The 24,008-nt window shown below is 39.3% G+C and overlaps 1 protein-coding gene across 1 annotated transcript; it reads right to left on the bottom strand.

Annotated features, from left to right (window-relative positions):
• Positions 1-1,473: 1,473 nt before the first annotated feature.
• LOC124116456 (reducing polyketide synthase BOA6-like) lies at positions 1,474-21,177 on the bottom strand. The gene is made up of 7 exons (XM_046477795.2): positions 20,936-21,177; positions 20,369-20,733; positions 8,848-9,029; positions 8,304-8,478; positions 7,954-8,198; positions 1,901-7,365; positions 1,474-1,576 (listed from the first exon to the last, which is right to left on the bottom strand). The coding sequence occupies exons 1-7, from the start codon at positions 21,175-21,177 to the stop codon at positions 1,474-1,476; spliced, it is 6,777 nt and encodes a 2,258-aa protein (XP_046333751.2).
• Positions 21,178-24,008: the final 2,831 nt, after the last annotated feature.

Genomic DNA, 24,008 nt, shown 5'->3' with positions numbered 1-24,008 from the left:
AACATAGCTAAAACCACCACACTAGCATACATACACGAAAATTGGCCATATTGGTGTCACATTTACACGGACGGATCTTCAGATCCGACCTCCAAACACACAGGTTTCGGAGTCCATACAACACAACCAACTAAAACCACACAATCCTTACAACTCCCAAACAGCCAATCAATATTCACGGCAGAACTAATGGGCATGGCCTCAGCCCTCCATAATCAAGAATCCAAAAACCACAAAAAAAATCCTAATACTTACCGACTCCCTAAGTGGACTGTAAGCCCTCCAAAACAAAAATACCAAAAACCGACCTAAATCAATAAATCAAATACTTAAAAGCTCCAACGACCTAACTAAGGCAGGCAAACAAATAACCTTCTTGTGGATACCCGTCCACGTAGGAATATACGGTAATGAAAACGCCGATAAGGCAGCCAAACTATCCCTCAAAATCCCAGAAATAAGCTTAAACTTACCCATCTCAAAGTCAGAAATCAAAAGCGTAAAAGCGTAAAATGGCATAACCTATATCTAAACTCAAATAGCCAAATCAAAAAAGTACTCAGCAAACCACTAACCAAACCAAAAATTCTCCATCCATCCAAAAAAAATCGACAGAGTAATCACTAAACTCCAAACAGGACACACCAACCTAAATAACCACCTAAACAAATTTAAAACACACACTACAGGTAACTGCCCACACTGCAAACAACTAGAAACCCCAGAACACGCACTCATCCACTGCACACATTACCTAACACATCGAACCGCATTACAAACCACCCTCAATCTAAACAAGGCTCTCATTCTAGAAGCAATACTAAACCCACAAAATAAACTAGAAAACTTCAAGGCCATAGGCGTATTCTTAATCAAAACGGAACTAATAAAACGCATCTAAAAACACTATAATCTACCAAATCAAAATCACATAAACAAACAAACATCCACCATACCCAGCTCCCTTAGTTCTACTCCCAAACCCCATCGGCATCTATTCCAAATCTCAAAATTCCCAAATTCTATATAAGCAACCCCTAAAGCCCCCTCTTGGATTGCACACACCACTTTCGCCCCTTTCGGGGACACATTAAATGGCCTGGCCGGGCCCGTGTGCGAAATACGCATCAGTCGGAAAGCGCACGTTAAATCTCCAAAGTAAGTAAGTAAGTAAGCACTGGGATGATAGACTCCCGAGTCACGGTTCATGGCTGGCTGTGGTCATGGTCAGCTATGACGTAATCGACCTCTTCATCAACATCACTCTACAAGAAGCAATTGATATTCTACGCAACAAGTTACATTACAGAATCGACGACCGACACACCAAACTCACTGTAGGCAGCAGCATCAACCTCGCCTCCAGCTGCTTTGACATATCATATTTTATTTTCAATGAAAACATCATATCCACGGACTGCCTATGGGATCCCCTCTATCTCCAATTATCACTGCTATCCTCATGACATCCTTCTAAGGATCAGCCCCCTCAACAGCAACACTCCAACCCCTCTGCTGGTACCGGAAAGACGACACATTCACCACCATTCCCGACCAGAATGGCCCCACAGAGCTCCTGAAACAATTCAACGCCCAGCACACACATACATTATACGTACCGCTAGACTGATTAAATAGATAATTAACTACATATATGGTGGTAACTCACTTAAAAGGGCCATGATTGTATGCATTTTGTAAGGGATGGCATCATCAGAGGCGAACCTCGGTTACTACTTGCTGCTTCAGATGTTGAAGTGTCCATTCAGGATGATTTGTTACATGAGATAAGAGCCTGAGGAACATTTTCATGATCTCTTCTCCTCGGGGATTAGGGAACATGTCAGATCTCAAATGCAACTCAATGTATTTTGAATTGTCTTTTTTGTTGTATACAAACATACAGGTTTCTGCAGCAGGGGCAAATGTTAGGTGGCTTTTACATTCCTCGTCATTGAAATTCTCCTTATCTGTTTGATCTTCGTAAATGAACCGATTAGTTTGCATATGTTCCTCAGACAGCAAAGCTTTGATGTTTTTATAGAGGAAGAGGCCATGCTTCTTGTATTCTTGAAGTCTTTTCTGGTTCTCAGTGAGGAACGTTTCCACTGTGGTTTTCCACAGATCTGGAATGTCTGCAATGACAGGGATGTAGTTTGTACATCTTCCCACACATTTGGCCAGTGAGGGGACATATTGACGCAAATCCACAGGGATTAGGATTGATGGTGAATTCGTATTTCCTTCAAAGGCCACCATTAGTTGATGCACACTAATCATGAAGTCGAATGGTGTTAGGTTCTGTGATCGGGGCAGTTTATCAGTTGCTTTATCCTCCATTCTTCTCCCAATGCGTATGCCACTGCAATATTGTCCACTGGGGGCTTTGGGGCGTTTTGAAAGTGTGGCATATGTGGTTTTATGCAGGGTTTTCTTCCAGAATGCCTCGAGGTGTTTGTACTTTGGAGCCAATACACATTGTATCTCTTTTGCAATATTTCTGTCTGGGTTTGTATGGACATCTGCCAGAGATTTTCCTTGCACAAGAGCCTCTCCAAACATTTTAAGTTCTTCTGCGAGTACCTTGGCCCCGTTACGGTCAAACGCAACACGGTGTAGAAGAAGAACCAGCTTGAATGAATCCGACAGAAAAAAACATTTGATTGGTCCTATCTTTTCCAGGTTCACGAATTTGTGGGCTTCGCTGACTAATTCAGTGGCAAGTTTTCCTGTGACTGTTTCGAAGCTGTCGGTAGATGTGGATTCTTCTCTTTTGATATCACTGTTCAGAAAGGCAAATGTCCTGTTAGCTATGCGGTGTCTGGAGAAACATTCGGTAACTATTTGTTCAATTTGGGTATCAAGCATAACATCTGGGAGACGCTGTACATAATCAAATATGAATCCAGACTTGTTCTGACTTTGCTGCTCATCTTCTAGGATATGCCTTTCAATGGAGTCCTGGATATCAGTTTGACTGATAACACGTTCATATTCCTCTGTGAGAACCTCTGGATCTGTGATACCTTCATTAATCATACTTGCCAAGTCAGACACTGTTTTTACCACAATATCAACGGCGGAAATTGTTACATCAAGTTCTTCATGGATTCGTTCAGCAACACCCATGGCATTCATTGAGTCGAGTCCTTGTTGTACTAATAGAACATCATCGTCAATCTCACTTTCATTTAGCAAAGCCTGTCTACATATCAGGTCCCTTAGATTGTTTTTCAAGAGATGCAACCTGCTCCCTTGATCTAATGATCTTAATTTTGCCAAATCAAAATGTTGTTCACTAGAACTGTCCTCCAGTTGATTCAAAAAGGGTCCCAAGTAGTCACGTAGTCGGAGCATTACAATTTTCTCCTTGTCTCTTATTAGTTGCTTAGACATCCTCTTTCGGTCAACGTTCACAATAAACATCTGCACTTTATTCAGCATCAGTGTTAGCTCTAGGCAGCTGCTTATGTCTGGCTGCTGAATCATAAGCAACCCTTTCTCTTGTAAATGCATCTGTACAGTCTTTGCAGTACGCTCCAGAAGACCTGTGTCTAGTGGACCCCAGTTGATACTCTGACCATTCATCTCAAATCTTCTCCGCAAATGTGCAAGTCCATCCATGAAGCCATTTCCTGCACCGTAATTGGACTGACCAGCGTTTCCAATGCCAGATACTACAGATGAATGCATGACAAAGAAGTCCAAGCTTATGCGTGCAGTGAGGACATGCATATTCCACACCCCAGTTACTTTTGGAGAGACTACTTTACGAACCATCTCTTCTGTCATATCTGGGAGAAGACTATCATCAACAATGGCTGCACCATAGAAAATACCACGAAGTGGATATTCTGAAAACTTGTCTTTTATTGTTGCAAAAGCAAAAACCAAAGCCGTGAAATCTGATACATCTGTTTGAATGGATGTCACCACGCAACCGAAGTTTGTGTTTAGTGATTGTATTTCCTCTTGTTTCTCAGGTTTAGGCACACTCCTGGAGAGAATAACAATACATCCAGCTCCTTGTTTTGCAAGGTATGAGACGCACTCCCACCCAAGTCCCGTGCCTCCTCCAACAACAATGTAGGAACCACATCTGTTGAATAGATTGTTGACTTGTGTTTTCATGACCGTCTGGTCAAATTCATCTTTTCTTGACAAATCTAGGCATGTTGTCTGCATGAGCTCTGCTATGCTGATAGGTGTACATTCATCTTGTGGAGAAGAGTCACTTGTGAGGGACATGAAGAGGTCTTTGTTTTGCTTGTTATGTTTCCTAAGCCATGCAAAGAGTTTTGGTACATTTCTAAGCATTAAAGACGGAGAAAATTTGTCAAATGGACGCACAATGTACACTGTTGGACTTGATTTAGCTGAACGAAGGAATTGGAGTGTTCTTTCTTTGTTTATTGTTTCAAATGTGATTACATTCTCCAGCTTAGACCATTTTGAAACAAGCGTTGTGAGACTGTCAGTAGATATCATAACTGTTGTGATTAGGGACCTGTGGGAGCAATTTCCATTTGTAGCCAATTCTTCTGGGGTGATAAGGGCAACGGATTCTGTCCCATAACATTTTAACATGCTAGAAAGAACTTTTGAAAGAGCTTCAGTTTCCGGGGAAAACAGGATTGCTACATGTTTCATTTTCACCACCTGGCTCAGATTCCACAGGCAGTAGAGCTTGATCATAAGACCAGGCTGGTACCATTGAAACTTAGCTGTATCGATGATGCACTGCATGGGAATACTGACAGTCTGTTTAATAGGCGATGGAAAGAGTGCCACGCTTTGAGGTTGCACAACTCCATTCCCAGTTGCATCCCTGCCAACAAACTCAAAACACAAGATCGGGTACATATGGATGTCTCTAAAGTGTTGATTGTTAATTGTGATGCTGTGTAAGCAAGGTTTGTGAAGTACAGCTGAAACAACCGAGATATCCTTGCCATCTCTTTTAACATAATGCTGAGAGTCAATATCCTGCACAAATGATGGATCAACAATTTTGCTGTCAAGTGTTGAACACAGGAGGACATCAGTTTGGTCTTGAATACTGCTGACTCTGTAGTTTGGGCCTTCTTCAGAAATGAGTTGCATTGATGATGTGTAAATGCTGTCGTTTTCAAACCGTATTTCTGGGTATTTGGTTGGAGGAATTGCTTGAAGTTTTGACAGAAAGTGTTTCATATTTTTCATCAATTCCCCACTTGTACCCACAACAACCTCCACTATTTGAATGATCAGTGCTTTGTGTTCTCGTATGATGCATCGTGCTGCTGCTGTTATTGCATCATTGAGACATGTCGTCGCTGCTGCTGCATCAGTTGCAGCCTTGGCTTCTGTTGCTTCTGACATTATTATCAAAGGTGTCTCTGCTTGTTTGCTAGAAAGATAGAGAACCATTAACCGCAGTGAAAGGAAGCGCTTAACCAGTTCTTCTTGGATAAAGTATCCATTGTCTGTTGAAACATCAATTGTGCCAAATAGGAAGCATCCTTTTGATACGCCTTCCATAGCTGATTCGAGTTCATTCTTTACCCAATCAGGTGTTAGTTTATCCATGCTATAAACGTTCTCAGTGTCATCCTTTACGCACACCTTACTATCTGTGAATACAGCAATTTTTGTGTTCAGGGCATCATCTACTTTAGACACCTGGTCCATTCTTGTCCAGTTTGGTAGAATAAGGTCATATGTACCTCTACCTATGAACTTGATCTTGAACAGTCCAACCTCACCCAGAACTCTTCCATTCTCAGAAAGAAGCTTCATATGAAATGACTGGTAATGGTCAGTTGAGTGCAATCGTTGGGTGTAGGTAAACATTTCTGCCTCTAAAGCTTGCTTCAAGTGGACATAGCTCATCTGAACAGGTAAGAACTCTTTATCTACTTCAATGGATGTTGCTGCGGCTGCTTGAAGCATTCCATCAAGGATAGCTGGATGAAAAAAGGTGTGATCCATTTCTTTTCTAAGCATCTCGGGGATTTTCATTTTGACCAGTGCTTCGTCTTGCCCTTTATGTGCTTCGTCAATTGTGGCAAAGTTGTCACCATATTTGAATCCAAGATTTGCAAGCTTTTGATATATATATTCCCCTTTGACCTTTTCTGTGCATCGTTTCAAAATATGCTTCATGTCTAGCCTCTCCTCCGCAGGTTGCTCTCTTCGGTGATCTATCTTTCCTTTTGCATGAACAATATCATTTCTTTTCACTTCAAAGTGTGTACAACTGCCATTGTGTGTAAAGTTTACAGACAAATCAGCCGGAAAACCCCTCTTCAGAGTGAATGGACTTTGAAACACAACTGATACTGTTGATGCAAAGGGATTTGAAAGTTTCAGCAGACGTATGATTGCAAATCCAGTCTCTGCATAGGCTGCTCCTGGAATAACGCTTTTGCCCTTGAGTGTATGCTCATAGATGGAACCAAAAGATGATGGATCAATGTGCATATTTAGCTTGGTGTCTCTTGACAGGTGATGCATGGAGATAGATGTTCCTGAAGAACTACCCACTGGGAACGCCATGACATGTTTGTGCTCAAAAGCGTGTGTTGGTTCAGGGGTTGTATGTCTTCTCATTCCAAACAGTTCACACCAACATATGTTGCAATTCCATGCATACAGTTCACCCAGGGATTTCAAAAGGTTTTCATATTTCGAATTTGGTGTCATTGATGGCACAGTTTCTGCAGTCTGTGAAGTGTCTTGTAAGATATCGTCAATGTGTGCTTTCAGAACTGGGCGTGGTCCAATTTCTATGAAGACATTGTGGGCATTTTCTTTCATGGCAGCCTTTATACCCTCCCCGAATTTGACTGGTGCTCTGACATTCTTTGACCAGTATGTTGCTGCTCTCAATTCCTCCTCGGTGTAGTTTGAATCAATGGTAGAAATGAATGGAACTGTAGGTTTTTCCGTCTTCAGATTTTGTAATACAGCCTCAATTTGCTCTTTGCAAGAATCCATGTGATGACTATGAAAGGCAGATGTCACTTGCAGGTCTGTAAGTGTTATGTCTCCACCCATTTCTGATAGCTCATCTTTAAGCAGATTTACTTCAGAAGCATCACCACTCACTGTGCATGCTTTTGGACTGTAGTAAAGGCCAACGCTGATTTTGCCCTTATACTTCGCACAGTGATTTTCCACTTCCTTGGTGTCCAAGTTCTTCACAAAAAGCATTTTGCCCCCAGCGGCCTTGGACAGGATATTTGTCCTGTGGTAGATGACACTCACAGCCTCACCCAATGACAGGATTCCAGCAATGTGTGCTGCAGCCACCTCCCCCACTGACTGACCTACCACAGCTGCTGGCTTCACTCCCCAAGACTCCCATAGGCGTGCTAGAGACACCTGGCAAGCAAATATGGCAATGGGACCAAGGACTGGATCTAAGACATCATCTTCTTTCAGTTTTTGGGTGAGGGACCAATCAACAAAGCGTTTCAAAGATGCGTCAATAGCTTCTATGGTTCCCCGGAACCCTGTGTTTTGTTCCATCAGATCTATACACATCCCCCTCCAGGCGGTGCCCATGCCACAAAAGACGAAGACAGGCCTAAAGTGCCCCTTATTTGGTTCTGCCCTGCTATCTGTCTTAATGAATTCTTTTAGTTGAACTACAAGACTCGACATGTCACTTGCAACAAACAGCTTTCTACATGGGAAATGTTCTCGCCTGACACATGATGTGTATGACAAAGGATGGACGTCAATATCATGATTTTCAGTGGAGAGAAACTGTTCAATGCTCTTTGTCAGAGTTTGGTGATTAGAACCAGAAAAGCAAATAACAGTAGGTTTAGTGCAAGAACATGTGCTTTCAGTTTGTCTATTTGAAATGCTTTTCACTAAGGCATGGCTATTAGCACCCCCAAACCCAAATGAATTTAGACATGCTACTTTCGGTTCAGATAACCATGGAACTAGTTCCGTTGGTACTTGAAACTTAAACATGTCAAAGTTAATCTCTTCATTGGGGTTGTCAAAGTGTAGGGATGGGACGATGGTGTTGTGTTTCATCATCAGCAGGACCTTGATTAGTCCGGCCACTCCTGCTGCTGACTCCAGATGGCCGATATTGGTCTTCACAGAACCAATATAGCGTGTCTTTGATTGTTGTTGTTCCATAAAGAAATGTCCAAAAGCATTGACTTCAACTGGATCACCAATTTTTGTGCCTGTTCCTATTCAAAGAGCAGAGAAAAAGTCATTATGATGACTTTTATGGAAAAAAAGAGGAATATTGTCATACAATGTGAAAGGAGAAACTCATAAATGAAATATTTTACCATGTGCCTCTATGTAGTCGATGGATGCTGGGTTTATGCCATGTTTGGAATACACATCTTGGATCAGTTGTGCTTGTTGCTCGCCAGACGGCGCTGTGAGAGGTTTTGATACATGTCCGTCTTGATTTAAACCAGTAGCTATCGTTCCCCAAATGTTATCACCATCTTTCATTGCCTGAAACATAATCATTACAATAAAAACTTGATTTCAATTCTAATATTCTAAAATAATATGGAAATGCAAATAAATGTATGTTTGTGTGGCGTTTGGAAGAAGTCGGGAAGTCGGACGTCTAAACTGATGATCAAATGAGTAAGGATGTAGCAACGTTTCCGTCATTATGATCAACCATGTTATCTTGCCATCAGTTAAGACGTTACACACACACACACACACACACACCTACCTGTGTCATCACTTAAATACACACATTGTATATTGCACCTTATTTAATAGCATGTCGTCACATTCTGTCAAATGTCACGTTTGTTATTGATATAACAAAAAACACTCCATAACTGGGACATGTCCTCAATGGTTCACCTGCTTGAGCGGCTTGATAATGACTATACCGCATCCTTCCCCTCTCGTGTAGCCATCTGCTTTGGCAGAGAATGCACGACATTGTCCTGTTGGGGATAACATCTGAGCTTTGCTGAGAGGTATAAATACTCCTCCATTCAGAAGAAGATTCACTCCTCCACATATCGCCATAGAACAGTCACCTGTGGATGACAAGCAGCTGATTAGATTTGTGACCATATTGAGTGACTGCACTGTCAAGACACTGCAAACACGAAAACGTCGGTTTTTTTCCTATATGGACATATGACGGAAAAACGACGTTATTTGGACGCTTTTAAACCATCGTTTTTCCCTCCAAATAACGTCGTTATTTGACATCGGAATTTACTGGGAGAGAACGATATCATCAAGCTCCTCCCTTTCTTGATTGACATTGTCAATCAAGCAACAACGTCTACCGGTATTTCTACTTCTCAGATTTCATTGGTCAGTTCTCGCGTGAGAGATTACAGGCCCGAGTTTGACGCTGTACTCTAAGCGCTTGGCGGAAGTACTGAAATCAATCGTTCTGCGCATGCGGATTGCTTAATGCCTTGTCCAAATTTTCCCTTCTGTGCATGCGCGATTTCGCGTATTGTTTCCACTATGTCACCACTATTTGACAGTGATTCATAAATACAGTCTCGTGATAAGTTCGGAATCGTATAATGTCGCTTTAATTTATGGCACGTACTTGATCGGCACGCATTTCCCATTAACTAAAACAATGGCAACGCTAATAATTTTAGTCAAAATAATTAGGAAAGCGCAAGGCTCAGGAACGTCTGAGTATAGGAAAAGGATTTATACTTTCGAAAGTTATATAATCGTCAAATACGCAAACGAATATCAACCGGCTTTTAAAACTTATTTTTGTAGAAGGTGATCTTGGTGTATATTGCCAGCTATTATATGCATATACATTTTTCCGATATTGCTTATTTTAATGTTTATTAATAGTTTTAGGGTTCGTCCGCCTAATTGACGGGATTCCACTTTCTCATGTGTACATGACACTTAAGCAGTGTCCTGTTACTGTAAACAGATTAGTTTCAAATTCCAAACTGGTGATATCTATTCAGACTAATGCTTAGTCTCTAAAACTGTATAGTTTTGAAAGAAACAAGTAATTCCATTTAAATTGAAGAGGAGCCCCAGTTATATGGGAGCTTCCAAGATGAACCTTTTCTATGGATATCAAAGCTGCCACCCAAATCAATCCAAACGGGACCCGAAAGCTTTTTGTATGCTATATAGTCACATGGAAGTGCAGAATTATACATTGTATTCAGGACGATTGTGTTCTTTCATTTACTTTAAAGTCAGCAAAAAAGACTTAGGAGAGTTGTTGAATTTAATTATTAAATGTTGCCTATACACTAATCTGGACGTACTACTCATTGTTCTATTTATGTCATCCTATATATATATATCAGATATACATTAACGCATGTTACCGTTCTAAAGTCATAATCTCATATAACCTTATATTGTTCATAGCATCAAAGTGTAATCAACAATATCAAGAGCAGCAATTTAAACTACTGAAACACCCAAACACAAGGTTGTTATCAAGTGCTAGTGCAGACGTGATGCATCGTAAAAACTGTATCGTGATGTCTTCAGAAATACAATTTCTTGCAACATTTATACTACGAGATAGTAAGCCTAACGCTTACTCACCGGTGGAACGTAGACAATATTGCTAATACAGATATAACGTATTTGAATGTTAATACTAAATACAAACACTCATTATTTTTGCAGTGACGATATATTTAACACTTATACACGTTTATTGGTGACTTTCATCAGTTTTGCTATTCACTTTAATAACTTTATTTTCACATATACCAGTAGCAATACCCGACTAACCTGTCATAAATACTTATGGGGCAGTTTTCAATCTTGTACTGACTTACTCTGGTGTTCCTGAGCGAAGCTTATTGGTTTGGGTGTTATACCCCGTGTTTCTGGTAATCCTATTATTACTTATAATTACTTATTATTATCTAATGACACCCTGTTCTCTGGATTACGGCTCCGTGACTATCCATAACAATTAAGATGAACATTCAGATCAAGTACATGAATGAGTTTGTTTTGACGCCACAGTCAATCAAAGACGAATGCTGTGCGGTTTGATTACACACTTATACCAGGTCGTGGTCGTGGATCTTTATTTTCTACATAAAGAGAATCTTTGTTCATATGCTATTCCATCTACGAAAACCGTCCCGCTCAAGATGGCCTTACTTGTTGTTAAATTCATCATCTATCCCCCCACTCTCACGGTTGTGAAGAAGCTTATTCATCTCCATCTCCAATAGAGCTACTCGTACTCACATAAAGTTGAAGTTATTATGTTTCTTTGAAAATATATTACTTGTTCATCAATAACAATTAAGATGAACATTCAATTTTCGATACAAGTAAATGAATAAGTATGGTTTGCGCCACAATCAGTCAAAGACCAAAGTTGTCCGCTTTGATGACACACAATCTTCCAGGTACCACATTATGGTCACCCGATCCCGGATCATCTGGCACCGGAGTATGACAAGATTCAACCCTCGGATCGGTTGGTCTTCTTCCATCATATCTCACTAGGTGGCGCTACTGGCCTCGCTGGGTCGTTCATTCATCCACAGGGCTGCTTTTATCTGATCCATTGACCAAAGTTTGTTGGCGCTGTGACAACACGTACAAAAGAAATTCTTTGTACGGGAGATCAAATGGGTTATTCATGACTTATCACACACTTTTACGGATTGTGAATCGGCCTCACGATGTCTAATCCGTTGTCCTCGCATAAATATTAACATATCTTCGAGATCTGTCTGAATGAATGGCGTGAACATTCAAGAAGTACGTTAACGGTTATGTGAAATATTACAATGATTCCACCACAGAAGCTAAGTCTTTAAGTTGTTTGATTCTTCGGTAGCATTTTCAATAAATCTTGTTCACGAGAGGTTCCTGAATACATTAATCGAGATTACGTTATCCGCATGGATGACCTATTCCTGCATAGATATATGCATAGATATATGACGCTAAGCCGGTGACCCGTACCCAGATCCGGACATACCAGTAGAACAGCCACTCACTCACTCACTCACTCACCCACTCACAATCAATAAAACAATCAATAAAACAATCAATCAACTTCATAAAACAATACAATCAATATAACAAGTAAATCAATCAATGAAACAACTCAATCAAACAATATTGCTGCGTGCGGCGTTAAACAAAGAACAACAAAAACGGATCCGTCTTTTTTGTGGATACCATAACAATATATCAAACGAATAGATCGTTTGAGCTAGATAAATACACAACATAGTCGATAGTCATAATTCCCTCTGTTGGTCCCACGTGAAATGTTCTTCATGAATACTGTAAATCATGAAATTAACGCAATAATAACTCAGCACATTAATGCGTCATGATATTTATGAGAGTAGCCTTGCAAACATAACCGTAGAATTGTAGTATTGGCTGACAGACGTTCGACCGAATATTATCATTTGATAACTTCAACTGTCCATCTAATTTCCATGAATGTATGTTACATAGATAATATGTTCGTGGGTTTCTTCACTGAACGTATAGTGTTGAGGACTACTTCAGTTGAGGATAAGTAACATAAATAATGATGATATTTTTATGATATTATTGTCATTATTATTACTTCAGATCATTAAAAAGAGTTATTATGTTTCATATTAAACATAGAGAAAGAGGTATGGATATTGTGGAGATTATGTTTTAGCATCGGCATTGTTAACATAATTCTTAAAGATATTATGTTTTGTTTATTGTCTAATGCCGCACTCAGCAACTTAAGGATATTACTACATACATACATTTAGGTTAAGTTGTATTATTAAATTTGTTTTATTTTGCAAATGTTACAGAGACCTGATAAAGTGATATAAAAATGTATGGTCGCTATTCTTAAAAGAAAGCATATGTTAGATTTATCAACCAGAAATATTGCACACCAAAGGATAATCATATATCATGACACTATTCTATGTCGAACTCAACTATATTTGTGTGTGCTATTGCTACATGCTTGGTTATGACACGGATATGTCATGATAAAGCAATGAGTGAATGACATTTGATGATATAAGACAGCTACGCGATAAATCGCAAAGAACAAAGAAGAAGAAAGCGATACTTATTTCACGATAAAACATTGTTCTATCATGACGTCATTTATGGAGATTCGAGCATGCGCTCGCAACTTGAGGACGTCGTAAATTTGACGTTATTTGTGAGAGGGAAGTGTCTGGTGAGTTGTTCCCAATAGATGCAGCTGGGGAAGGTAGATAAATGCAATGCCCGTACAATCGCATCAGAAAGTGAGTGCGAAAATTACAATCTTAATTACATGACCATATACACTGAAATTATATCTCATGTTTATCACTTGACAAAAACGACATAAGCCGTTCCATCATCATAAGAAACCCTTGCAAAAAGTAGCGCCAACTGCACGATTCCGACAACACCAGGAGCATGTTTCATTATTCGCCCTAAAAGATGATGACACCGGGTGCTCGGAAAAAGGCGAGCTCATCCCGATCCCCTAGTGGCACCCGCCACAATCACATGCAAAGGCAAGCCAATTGTTCACCCGAAAAGGCACGGAAACACACGCTACAAGTCAAAATAGAGAATTGCATCAGACATCATTTTGGTCATTCAAACGTCAAACCTGGAAATGCCGTCTACACGTCCAACACAAAGCCCAAGCCAGGACCCGAATCCTTTAAACCCGCCCAAACAACCCCCTGAGCACGAAGCTTGCCGAAATCCAAAGTTCTGTAAATTACATACATTTTCTGCTAACCTAAAGTAATCTATACTAGTTCTGAAGTAAATCGTATTTACCCGCATTAAACGCCTTATGTCATTTATTGCCAATAAACAGAATGTGCACACTTTCTGACAGTAATGTGTGATAAGTCACGCACCAAACCAATACTCTCGATATACATGTTGCTCTTACTTAAAACACTATTGGGCTGGCAAGATACGTATATTAAAGAGCCATGCTTTCCTGATGTGCTATCATTCTAATTTGAAATAATGACATAAATAGTTACCACTCATCCTTCAATATTTTTCAAGGTCGGGTTAATCACAAACATATTTGAATATATACAACAGCTATACTTACTTATCTTTATATTTAAAAGCATTAGGTTTCTCTGTCATACAAACCCCGAAACAAATATGTCCAATACAGCCTAAAATTTGGCAAAATGAAGAAAGACTCTTGGCTCCTTCTTATTATATTTTATAACTATTGTTTGGCCACTGTGTTTTTTCTGTAAAATATGTTCATTTCAGAGGTTAGATGTTATTCTAGCATCAGGTCTGTGGTACGTTCACTGCATCAGCGTTGACATAAAAACGATATTTACATATATAAATACATACAGAGGAAATGCTTAGCATTTATCTTTTAAGGAAGAATGTGGGACTTGCTTAATACATATGTATGTGGACATACATGTATAGATATGGACATTTGGATGAATATAGATATACCTCCTTATAAGATAGTGATCGTAGATGATTGTAGAACGTGCATGAAGAAAATGGAATAATTATGTGAGTACTCGGGTCAATACCACGTTTAGCAATATTCAGCCATATTGCGATATTGGTTTCAAACATACAAGACGGACCATGAAATTATGACTTGAATTTGGACCTGGCTTTCTGGTGTGATGTAACACCCCATAATCTCCTGTAGAAAAAGAGCTTAAAAGCACGAATAAAGATCACGAGATGAAACTGATGTATACATCTGGACATATATTTGTGTAGTATTACTACGTTAATTTATCAGTATACATGTATTTGGCGCAAAGGGATATTATAGGATCGACGCTGACATGCGCATATAATCTATTCACCAGTGCTGTAATATTTAAATCATTTGTCTTTTAACACATATCGATAGGAAAATGGAGAGTCTGTCTCAAGAAATATAGACATGCATGGGATCTTTTGGATAGTTGTACTTCACGGTTAGACTAACGCTTAGTCTCTGAAAATATATTATTGTGGTTAAAACGAGAAACTATATTTAAATTTAAAAGGAGCCCAAGTGAGATGGAAATTTCAACCTGAACATCTAGGCTTGTTTCATTTAGGGCTATAGCATAGCAGTAAGGCCTGGGCGGAAGGGAAAACAATATGGTTCAGGGACTGTGAGACAAACTACTTCACGGTCTGTATCGCCGTCGTGATCTTCAGAGCTACGAAATAAGAGACAGCGACTCGACACCTGTTTGCAACCATCAGATACCGGTCACTACTGTCACTACTTCTCTCTCCAAACGAAAAAAAATACGAAAAATGTCGGAAGTGTATATTTTTAATACTTCTAATTTACTATTTACGTACATAAGTAATTATATGTATCTCATGTTCAAAAATGTATTATAGGTATTTGTGATGCTGGTACCGTTTTGTCGCCATTGTGTAGCTTTTGTGGAGTTATTATGAATATCAAATACATGTCTTGAAATATGGACGTGTAAAAGAGGACATCATTGAAGCATATGCAGTCTAACCCATTTAATTGGCGTGTATGGATATTTTATCCATTTACTCATACACACTTATTATGGACATATACAGAATTTCATTGTACCTTATTATTTAAAAAAATGCCCGTGAAGATCCGGGTTAGAATAGGCCTTCAACAACCCATGCTTGTACGAAGGCGACTAACGTAATCGGGGGGTCAGACTCGCTGACTTGGTTGCATGTCATCGATCCCAATTGCGTAGATCGGTGCTCTTGATGTCAATAACTTGATTGTCTGACCCAGACTGGATTATTTACAAACTGCCGTCATATAGCTGGTATATTGTTGAGTGCGGCGTTTAACATCAAACAATCAAACAAAAACTATTACTAAACACCTTCCAACAATGAGAAATTAAACTTTTATTTTTTTTATATTTAGTTTTATTTATAAAATAATTTGATTCATAATTTAATCATTGCGTTGTTTTCTTGTCTGTTATTCAATGCACCTGTTGAAACCCCTAAACTTTTAATACATGTATTTGATTTTTCACAAATGGTTACGTTAGTGAGTTGCCTCGATCTTTCGATACCTGCTCACACGAACAGATTAAAATAATTTGTTTGTACTATCATATTTCATTTTATTTAATTCATAATACGAAATTAATAATTCATTTATCACAGTATAGATCATATTCGTTTATATCACTATCTGATGTTAAGGTTTTATTGCAGAAATTATAATGAATTCAAAATGTAGAAAGAAACACAGTTTGCCATTATTTGAAATGCAATATTTCTCAACTTTTAAACTATACAAAGTATAATATAATGATTAGAATGCCTGTAACGAACAGTGTTTAAGAAAGAAATATTAGTCGAATAGTCCCATTTTTCAGATATGCCCTTCAGTAGTAGTATTGTTTATCTCCAGATAGATGTTAACATTGTAGTTCTCATTATTTGTGGATAATTCAAAAAGCAACATAGAAAATATATATTCTACCATGACGAAAGAATACAGAGTATACAATAACTCGCAATTGTTCAAAAAGAGATTTCAAATCACAATAACATATCTGATATAAACAGAGGTGGTGATGCTTTAATCTCCACATTGTGCCCTTGTTCATGAGCCCTTGTTCTATGCAGAAAGCAGCCCAAACCTGAAACCCCACAATATATCGGATTACACTGACCCAGGCCGCCCCACCTGGATTCTCTCAAACGTCAGTTCTCCATGCGATACTGACACCCGTGTACGTCTCCCAGACCATACAGAATAAATTTAAAAGGAATCCAACTCAAGTCTAGAACGATTTGGCAAGTCCAGATTGCCTCAATTCTATTAAACATTAATAAAACAATATTGTTCTTGGCTCCTTGAGATTATCAATGACAAGTGAGGATATCGTATAGTAATCGTTGATGCCGCGCTTCACTATAATAAACATTATAATCAAGTTGACTAGTATGTACATTACTACAGTGAACATGAACCTGATAATGCCCTTCGTAATATCAAATACTAATATGTTATTGTGTGATGAATTTAACTGGATTATTGGTGACATATGATATTAATATTCCATCAATTTCTTTCCTGTCTGGTCTATCCATGTCTACAAAATAGAAATAATAAAATTAAAAGGGAGGACAGAACAATTCTTAATTTCAGGCTAGAGCTGTGGAAATCTAGACTTTCCCAATCATTGTAGCCTTGCGTTGGTCTCATGTTTTACTTTATTCTCTTGGGTCTACGTCACAGCTCATACCATACGATAATAAGATCAGTTTGCCCCCCGCCGGAACTCCTGGATTTTGGTTATATCATCTATCATGACCAACTCTGCTCTTAAGTAAACAATAACCTAATCAGTGAGAGGTCCTTTATCATCCCTATTTGACTGCTTATAAAAATGTTATATCTCTCCTCACAGCTGGTTAATATATATTTTTGCTGCTGAATATTCGAAACAGAGTGATTGAGATGGTACTACACATGTATACGGTTCTATTTTAAATGACTGCAGCGCTCCATTATGAAAACAAATTGTTTTAACGCCGCTCTCAGTAGTATTCCAGTGATATATGACGGTGGTCTGTTGTATATGAAATAAATGCAAATTAAATCTTGAATCTTGAAAGTTGTAACTGTTCCGTAAATCAGTATCACATACAGTATATCAACTGCAATATAATGTAAACAACATGCAGTATACAGTGTGTCGCGAGCTCCGCGCTGGGCTGGAGCACACATTTCCTACCCCTCTCCCTTCGACAAACACCTCATGGGGGTGTAACGAGGTCACAGGTCAGGCGTGCACACGTCAGTTGTCTTGCACGGTCTTCCGGACGATCATTGCACTAGTGGAATATGGATTGTTCATGAGGTACAACGTGTTTGGAACTGGGAGTTGAACACTAAGCACTAATAGAGAAGAGCTCACAATAAAACGTTATGGACTCGCGGACGGACTTGTGATTTCAATCCAAGACGTGCATGTATGAGGTTGAACTTCTACGACAGAGATAACTTGGTTACCGCTCCCTAACTGTAACAGTGAGTGAGTATGGTTTTACGTCGCTTTTAGCAATATTTCAGCAATATCACGGCGGGGGACACCAGAAATTGGCTTCACACATTGTACCCATGTCGGGAATCGAACCCGGGTCTTCGGCGTGACGAGCGAACGCTTTAACCACTAGGCTACCCGACCGCCCCTAACTGTAACATTAACTTAACTTTACGCCTTTTAAACACATTTGTGATGGGGCGACAAAGCGACAACGAGACATATTTTGACATTGAAAATGTCCCATTACGGCATTGTCGCCCTTTTGTAAAATATAGAAAAAGATTATTCAAAGAGCGACAGTGCGACAACGCGACAATGCGACAAATGCTCAAAATGTCGCGATGTCGAATTTCGCGCTTTGGTTAATTTTAACACGTTTTTGCTTGTTTTTGTGAGGACGTCAATGCGACAATACGACAACGCGACAATGTTACTTCCAACATTCCAGAGTGATCCGTGCAAATTATGAAATAGACGTCTAACATGCCCATTAAACGATAAAGTGTAAAAATGCGCAATAGCAGCTTCTGATTTCATAGCTCTTTAAGAAGGATTATCAATAATGGGATGGGTGATGAGTTCATCTGCATGCCGAGTCTATACGCTGTGATTAACAATAATGCTCTGAGTCAATACATTTTGTCAAATGTATGACATGTATTACCTGTAGGAACATAGTGTTTATACTCGTCCGTGTTTTTGACGGACAATATAATAGTGAGGAGGGGCATCATTGAGTGTTTCCGTGCTTTGTTCAGGTGATCAATTGACTTGTCCTTGCATGTGTTTGTGCAGGTTGCATCCTGTGTGGCAGGATACGCTCACCTTTTCGCGAAAACCCATTGAATGGCCTGAACCACTTCGGATTTGTATCCCACATCAGTCTGATACACCGTGATATAACTGAAATACTGATCAAAGTGGTACCGTTGTTACTGAAACTGGAACTGTCCAAATTTTGTGTAGTGATCTTATGTAATATTTAAAATAAAGCATATTCAATTATCCAATTGATTTGATTAGAATATACTTGCGTCAGTGTATTTTATTAACGCCCAAAACCGTATTTGTTGAACACTTATAATAACAGATCATATACACGCATGGTGCCTTGACTTACTATTAGCTTTAATAGGCCATTCCGGAATAAAATAGTTCCCCAAAAAGCGAGGAACATCTGTTTTAGTTTGTTTAGAGGAAATGCATTCCAAGAATATCCTCATTAGATGAGATGTCTGTTAAGAACTACCTCAGTAAAACAATCACCATGACAGAGCTTCGTAGTACATTTACATCAAGTACAAGACGTCAAAATGGCCGACACGATAAACGTGACGGGAGATATTTCCGAAGTTGTTAATTAACCTGTGGCGATTTCAAGCCTTTGTCATCACTGATCAATTGGCCGATCATTTAAAGGTGATTTAAAGATGTGTCAAATAGATACTAAGGTAAATTCATAGATTGCTACAGACTGTCACTACGATAGTTTGGATTTTTGGGGGTTTTTTTCTCTGGGATGGTTTGTACCGAGGGTATCCTTGAACGGGCATGCAACCAAACTCTATGACTTATTCCAGAGTATGCTAAGACGCTACGTTCAAAATTAAAGGGTCTGAATGATGAGAAATAACGCTTCTGTATGAATTCGTACTAGGGAATTCCCAGGGTTTTCCCCAGGAATGTGGAAGTAGTCAGTGTTTGCGTCATTTCAAGAATACAGTCACGTGAAAATCGTCATGTGACCCACCTCTTGTCCTATGGAAAAGCCGTATATCGTGTAAACTTCACATTACAAAATTAGTTACTGTTATAACCAAATGAAACACAACCCATTATCCGATAGAGGTAACTGTGCATAGCGGAGGGATATGTTATCTCAATAAACTTGGTAACATGGTTTGGTTTGACTTCTTGGCGCGTGTCTGAATTCGATTAACATGTTACATATCCTAAAACTGACTCGTCAGCAAAACTCGCTGCACTGCGCGCGATAGATACTAGAGTAAGGAATGCCAGAAATACTAAACCTAATGCTTCCGAAAGGAAGCCTTGGGCATCACGTGCGTCGGGGGACCAGCGCCATCTGATTGGCCGTTAACAGTTGTACAAGGCGGAGTGAAATCATATGAACATACACACACACACACACACACACACACACACACACACACACACAGTGCTCTCAGGATAGGCCAGCTGTTTTGCTGTTGGACATGGTAACAGGCCAATCAGACAGCTATATTTCTTGACGAGTATTCATAATAAAGTATTCTGGACTAAACCAGGTGTTTCTGGATTTTCAATCAGACCATGTTTAGCCAAATCTAAAATTATGGAGAAATATTTCTTACCTGCTTTCATTGCTAGCCCGGCCTGATGTATGGCCACAAGGGATGATGAACAGGCAGTATCTATGGTCATAGATGGCCCTCTGAGATCAAAGATGAAGGACACCCTGTTGGATACAATGCTGCTGCCTGTGCCAGTTACGGAGTGGTGGTCTATAAGGTGTGCGTGATTGTTGGACAGCTGTGTGAAGTCATTGTTCATGCAGCCGATGAAGACACCTACTTTCTCTCCTTCTATTTGTTTCCTGGTGATGCCCGCGTCCTCCAATGCCATGAACGTGCACTCCAACACCTGGCGCTGCTGGGGGTCCATCTGGGAAGCTTCTTGCTCATTGATGCCAAACAGTTTGAAATCGAAATGAGCATAACTGCAAATAGAAATGTACTCCAAATATCACTGTTAGTACGATTCGTTTTGTGTTTTTATTTATCTCCAGGAACATTTATTACCAGAAAGACAGTTGAAAGTCTTCATGCTAACAAACCGATTGTTTACACACGTATTTATCGAACGTACACATGCTTCCACCTTCTCGTTACATACTAATCAGTAAGTAAATATGAACATACTTCTTAATGAAACCAGCTGTGTTGGCATATGTCTTGCCAGGAGCGTGTGGGTCTCTGTCATAGAATACATCCTTAATCCATCGCTCATCAGAGATTTCAACGACGTGGTTTTCTCCATTCACAAGGACCTGCCAGAATTCTCTGAGGCAGGAGGCACCAGGGAAGCGACAACCGATGCCGATGATGGCAACATCATCATCTGTTGTTTCCAGGTCAGTGTCTTTACTGCCTTTCCTAGACATCTCTTTCGTGAAGAATAATTGGAACGCTTTGCTAAAAAATATAAACACCAAGGAAAAGTGAAGAGATCTCTTGTGTAAATGACAACTGGAAATACTTTGTTCACTGGAAGAAGATCTACGAGGAATCGGCCACTATTTAAACCACATTTACGCTTACGGAATTCTGTCGTTACGTTAGTCAATTACATCTGTTTAAAGGGCAAGTTCACACGGAAATGAACCAATTTTTCTTGTACTTTTTCTACATTAAAAGTGTTAACATAGAAGTATCATAGACAAAAATATAAAAACATCAAATTTAATTAACATATTTTTTGCATTAAAACGATTTATATTTTTCACATTTACCAAGTGTTCTATTTCCATAACAAAAACACCATGGCTTATGCCCCTTGCAATATGACGTCATTGGTGCCAATTGATAAACATTATGACGTCATCATGCTTTGTTAGAGCCGCTTCACGTGGTGTAGGTACAGTTTTGTGATTCTAGCGTCTCAGATGCCAGCCAGAATTGTGTTACGCTGAGTCACCACTGCGCCGAGTGTGTCGTAGACCCATGTTGTTTTACCGCAAACTGGTCCTTGATATCTTTTGCGTTGAGAATAGACAGGGACCCAGTTGAATTGGCACCAATTACGTCATAATCTAAGGGGGATAACTCAGGCCTATTTCGCTCGTAAAACGAAGGCTTCATAACGGCATATCATTTTAACACTATTGTGAGCTTCCTACTTTCACTGTGAAAAAATATGAGTGTATATTTTCAAACACAGATACTAACTAATTCTAAAATTGCGTTTTGTTTAGAAAAAGAAAGAAAGTGATTTTTGCGTGTACACTTCCCCTTTAAGTAAAGCTGCTTAAAAGTTGAAGTCCTTTTCACCGTTCTACACATGATACAATGTATACTACTCAAAAGAAGTTAAGGATCACCTGATTCTTTCATATTACTATTGCTAATCTCTCATGTCATGACAGATTAACTTTACCATAGTATGAAAGAATCGGGTGATCCTTAACTTCTTTTGAGTAGTATATAAGGTTTGGTGCCAATCCATGGTGACATGGGTTCAGAATATGAAAATAGTGCATTACCATGTGTGCCCTCACGTCTCAACTGTTTCCAGAGGGTTTGAAAGTGCTGCAAGTGACAGGTCTATTTTACATATACTCCAAACGTGATTATTTAACGGCGCAATTCACCGAGGGTCTTTGAACAACTTGTAATTGCCAAATAAGACCTGCAGATTAATCTTTTCTTCTACCGTTTACTACTGGGTACCAACATAACCACCATGAGATGTCAAATGTTTCACTGATACTGAAAACACTAATATTTAAGCTTCCCCTAAGTGACATACACAGAAGGTGTTGTCTAACATTCGTGTTCCTCTACATGTGTCACCTATAACGGCAGAAAACATATTCTTAATTTTGATGGTCATTTATCAAAATGAAAGATATAACATTGGCGAAATAGTCTTTTATTATGATGCTATATGCCAACTGAAGTAGGTCGTATTATGTATAATGTATCCTACATAATAACATAATATTCACTTTATATGGTTTAAAAGACATCAGTGACGAATATCACTATTTGTTTTTGGCCCTATATTTGGTTACACAAAGACGTAGATTTGAACATTTCCACCAAGATCCGTCTTGTTGGGGTATTCGCAGGACGTCGACCCGTTGACCATAAAATTCGTACGACGTCCCAGTACAATATTCTTTGATACTGTTTCTTGTTGTAATGGATTGAAACTGGGGGAGCTCTAGTGAGCGAGGTCAGTGATTATGATACTCATATTAATTAGTGACATTTTGTCAAATAGACCGGCTGGATTCGTAGTGTGTCTAAATCCCAACTCGTACTAATAACATTTATTAATAATAATATTTAAAGAACCACAACCACTACTTCTTTTGCTACAGCGAGTACGACAAAAACGGCATCTACCACACAAGAAACTAATAATCATGGACCATGACAACCACATCACCTGCTCCCACCACTAATAATACTTCCACAAAACATTGTACTAGTTAATGTCTAGAACTACGACCAATACTGCTATAACTGCTATGACCACCAATACTACTACTGTATAATGAGAATCAACTTATCACCTCAGTATGAGTTTACGCAATATCACGCACACTATAGTCTGGAAGGTAATTTAAGGTACCGACGTTTACAACAATATCTTAAAAACTATTGGACCTAATCCAGTCAAAGTTGGTATGAGATTATTAAACAGTCATACATAACTGGATAATTCATTTAAAGACAATCGGTGCATGAATAACAAATCTGTCTATTTAGTTATCACTATATTTCATCAACAACCAGATCTGTTCTTCACGGGTGGAACGAGCATTCATTGAAACAGCCAACTGCATAATGTTACCCCTGCGTCACAGGGTCATATGACAAAGTTGAACCAATCAACTCAAATCGAAAGGGTGCACAGGAATCACGCACGCACGAATGCGGTGTTAGCGTTGGGCGTCTCAACGTGCGTGATTCCCGTGCACCCTTTCGAGTTGAGTTGATTGGTTCAACTGTGTCATATGGCCCTGTGACGTATTGTACTGCATACCACCAATACTTTGGATTTGGAGATTAGCAGACCAAGGCCCCTACTGGCAGGGCTTGCGGAACATACAACATTTCAAAGAATGAAAACTCAAAGAACTTCTATATGCTCTTCCTTGTCAATTCAAATATTGCTGGTGTCATCTGCGTTTGAAAAGGTAGCGTTTGAATGATTGGTATACGAATTTTGTCTGACAGTGTTGTCCATTCGGTTACATTTGGAATG

Source organism: Haliotis rufescens, unplaced genomic scaffold, assembly GCF_023055435.1.
Source record: "Haliotis rufescens isolate VD_foot unplaced genomic scaffold, xgHalRufe1.0.p SCAF_21, whole genome shotgun sequence".
Classification (NCBI taxonomy): domain Eukaryota; kingdom Metazoa; phylum Mollusca; class Gastropoda; order Lepetellida; family Haliotidae; genus Haliotis; species Haliotis rufescens.
Note: the sequence above shows the minus strand (reverse complement) of the source record. Positions and strands in the feature narration are given on the sequence as shown.

What these genes read in the sequence shown, in the direction of transcription:
- LOC124116456 (XM_046477795.2), bottom strand. Translation starts at nt 21,177, where the DNA reads ATGTCTAGGAAAGGCAGTAAAGACACTGACCTGGAAACAACAGATGAT. An exon ending in TTGACATGTTTAAGTTTCAA is followed by an intron (nt 7,366 to 7,953) that starts GTACCAACGGAA and finishes TTTGCTTGCCAG; the next exon opens with GTGTCTCTAGCACGCCTATG. An exon ending in CCTGCTGCAGAAACCTGTAT is followed by an intron (nt 1,577 to 1,900) that starts GTTTGTATACAA and finishes GAATTGTTTCAG; the next exon opens with GAGCTCTGTGGGGCCATTCT.